Below are 1,593 nucleotides of genomic sequence, written 5' to 3' on the forward strand. Positions count from 1 at the left end.
TTATGCAGCCATCGCCTGCATTGTGGGAGGCTCTACTGTCAACCAATATGTTAGGGTGTTTGTTTGACCCACGTGACCAAATGCATGACTGAAATGGGAACCAACGCGATTCTTTCAGTGGATATCAGTGGAGGACGGTTCATAGTTATGGCTGGAATGGAATACTCCATCCACAAATTACATTTCATCTACTCCATTCCAGCTACTACTATGGCCATCCTCCACTCACCAGCCTCCACTGGTGGATATATACAAATAAATGTGATATGATGCATTCTGATTGTAGGCAAAAATGTACACGCCTTGTGCCTCTTGACAAGTAGATTAATGATAAATTATTGGGAACTAATTGACAAATGCACCAAGGGCATTCAGAACTGGTGAAATGAAACGTTTTCCTAATGCCATGATCTGTGTTCACCATGGGGAATAATGGGAATTTACATTTTAATAACCAACTCATCTGATTAAAACAACCATGACAAAATAATTTGCAACAACCAAATATTTATTGATTTGAATTGATATTTCCATTACGGTTTCAAAATCAAACAAAAGAGTAATATTACTTGTTTTTTGCATTTGGAAGGAGTCAGACATGAAAAAATTTACGTTACAGCGAAAGTGAGTAAAACAGAAAACCTGAGGGAAATAGCTTTACCACATCCACTCCTGATAGAAAACAAATAGCCATTTTAAATGGCTCAGTAGAGAACACAGAAGATGACAACTCCATATAATAATGTCTCTAAAATGTTCCTCAGAGCTGGTGTCTAATGTGTGAGTCCTGTTTGACTATTCCAGATTCAGGTAAAAAACAACAAGGGATGGGGTGGGTGGGAAGAGGAGTCAATGGGAATTCTGAATGAGAAGGCTCTGACAGGCTGTTTTGATTCCCCATCATTAACCAGTTGTGTTCCCATCAGTGTCCATGAGTTGGCTTGAGTAACCACTAAGAGCTAACAGGCCCAAATAGGTGGGCTCCATTTAAGAACATACAGTATAAGAGTTGCTGTTGACCCCCCCTCCACAAACACTTGTCTAGTGTAAAACTTGCTGCATGCCTCTAGTCTCCTCTTTACCCATCTGCCCATCAACATTACCCATTTGATCCATACACAGTGGAATAATCTCAAATAAGCTTTTTAGCTCTCCCGACACCTGACAACATCCATTTGCTACTCTCCCGCCACTCGTTCTTCTTCCCGCTCCCCTCTTTTTTCTTCACCTAGGGCGAAGGGCTCCCGAACTTGGCACTCAGCTTGGTGATGAGGGCCATGACCTTGGGGTTACCCTGGTACTTGGCGATGTTAGCTGGGTTCTGAGCCACATCCTGGAAAGCTGCCATCACCTCAGGGTCCTTGAGAAAACACACAAGAGAGATGGGATTAGATATGGATACTGACATGGAATCCAAGGGCTAACTGTAAAACTGCAAACACCTCAATTTAAGGAGTGTCGTACCTTCATGGCGTTGAGCACCTCTGGGTCGTTAAAGAGCTCTCCCAGACCAGGCATGCCGAAAGGAGAGCCTCCAGCCCCCCCTGGGAATCCGCCAGCCCCCCCTGGGAATCCGCCAGCACCCCCTGGGAA

General features: G+C 44.0%; 1 protein-coding gene across 1 annotated transcript in view; it reads right to left on the bottom strand.

Moving 5' to 3' along the window:
* Positions 1-487: 487 nt before the first annotated feature.
* Positions 488-1,593, bottom strand: part of LOC111980197 (hsc70-interacting protein) — an 8,298-nt gene continuing 7,192 nt past the window's right edge. The window contains exons 12-13 of the mRNA XM_070440006.1: positions 1,465-1,586; positions 488-1,360 (exon numbers count right to left, since the gene is read on the bottom strand). Of these exons, the coding sequence (XP_070296107.1) occupies positions 1,229-1,360; positions 1,465-1,586 (254 nt within the window). The 3' untranslated portion in view covers positions 488-1,228. The remainder of the gene's footprint in view (positions 1,361-1,464; positions 1,587-1,593) is intronic.

The sequence above is a fragment of the Salvelinus sp. IW2-2015 genome, unplaced genomic scaffold (assembly GCF_002910315.2).
Source record: "Salvelinus sp. IW2-2015 unplaced genomic scaffold, ASM291031v2 Un_scaffold2115, whole genome shotgun sequence".
NCBI lineage: Eukaryota > Metazoa > Chordata > Actinopteri > Salmoniformes > Salmonidae > Salvelinus > Salvelinus sp. IW2-2015.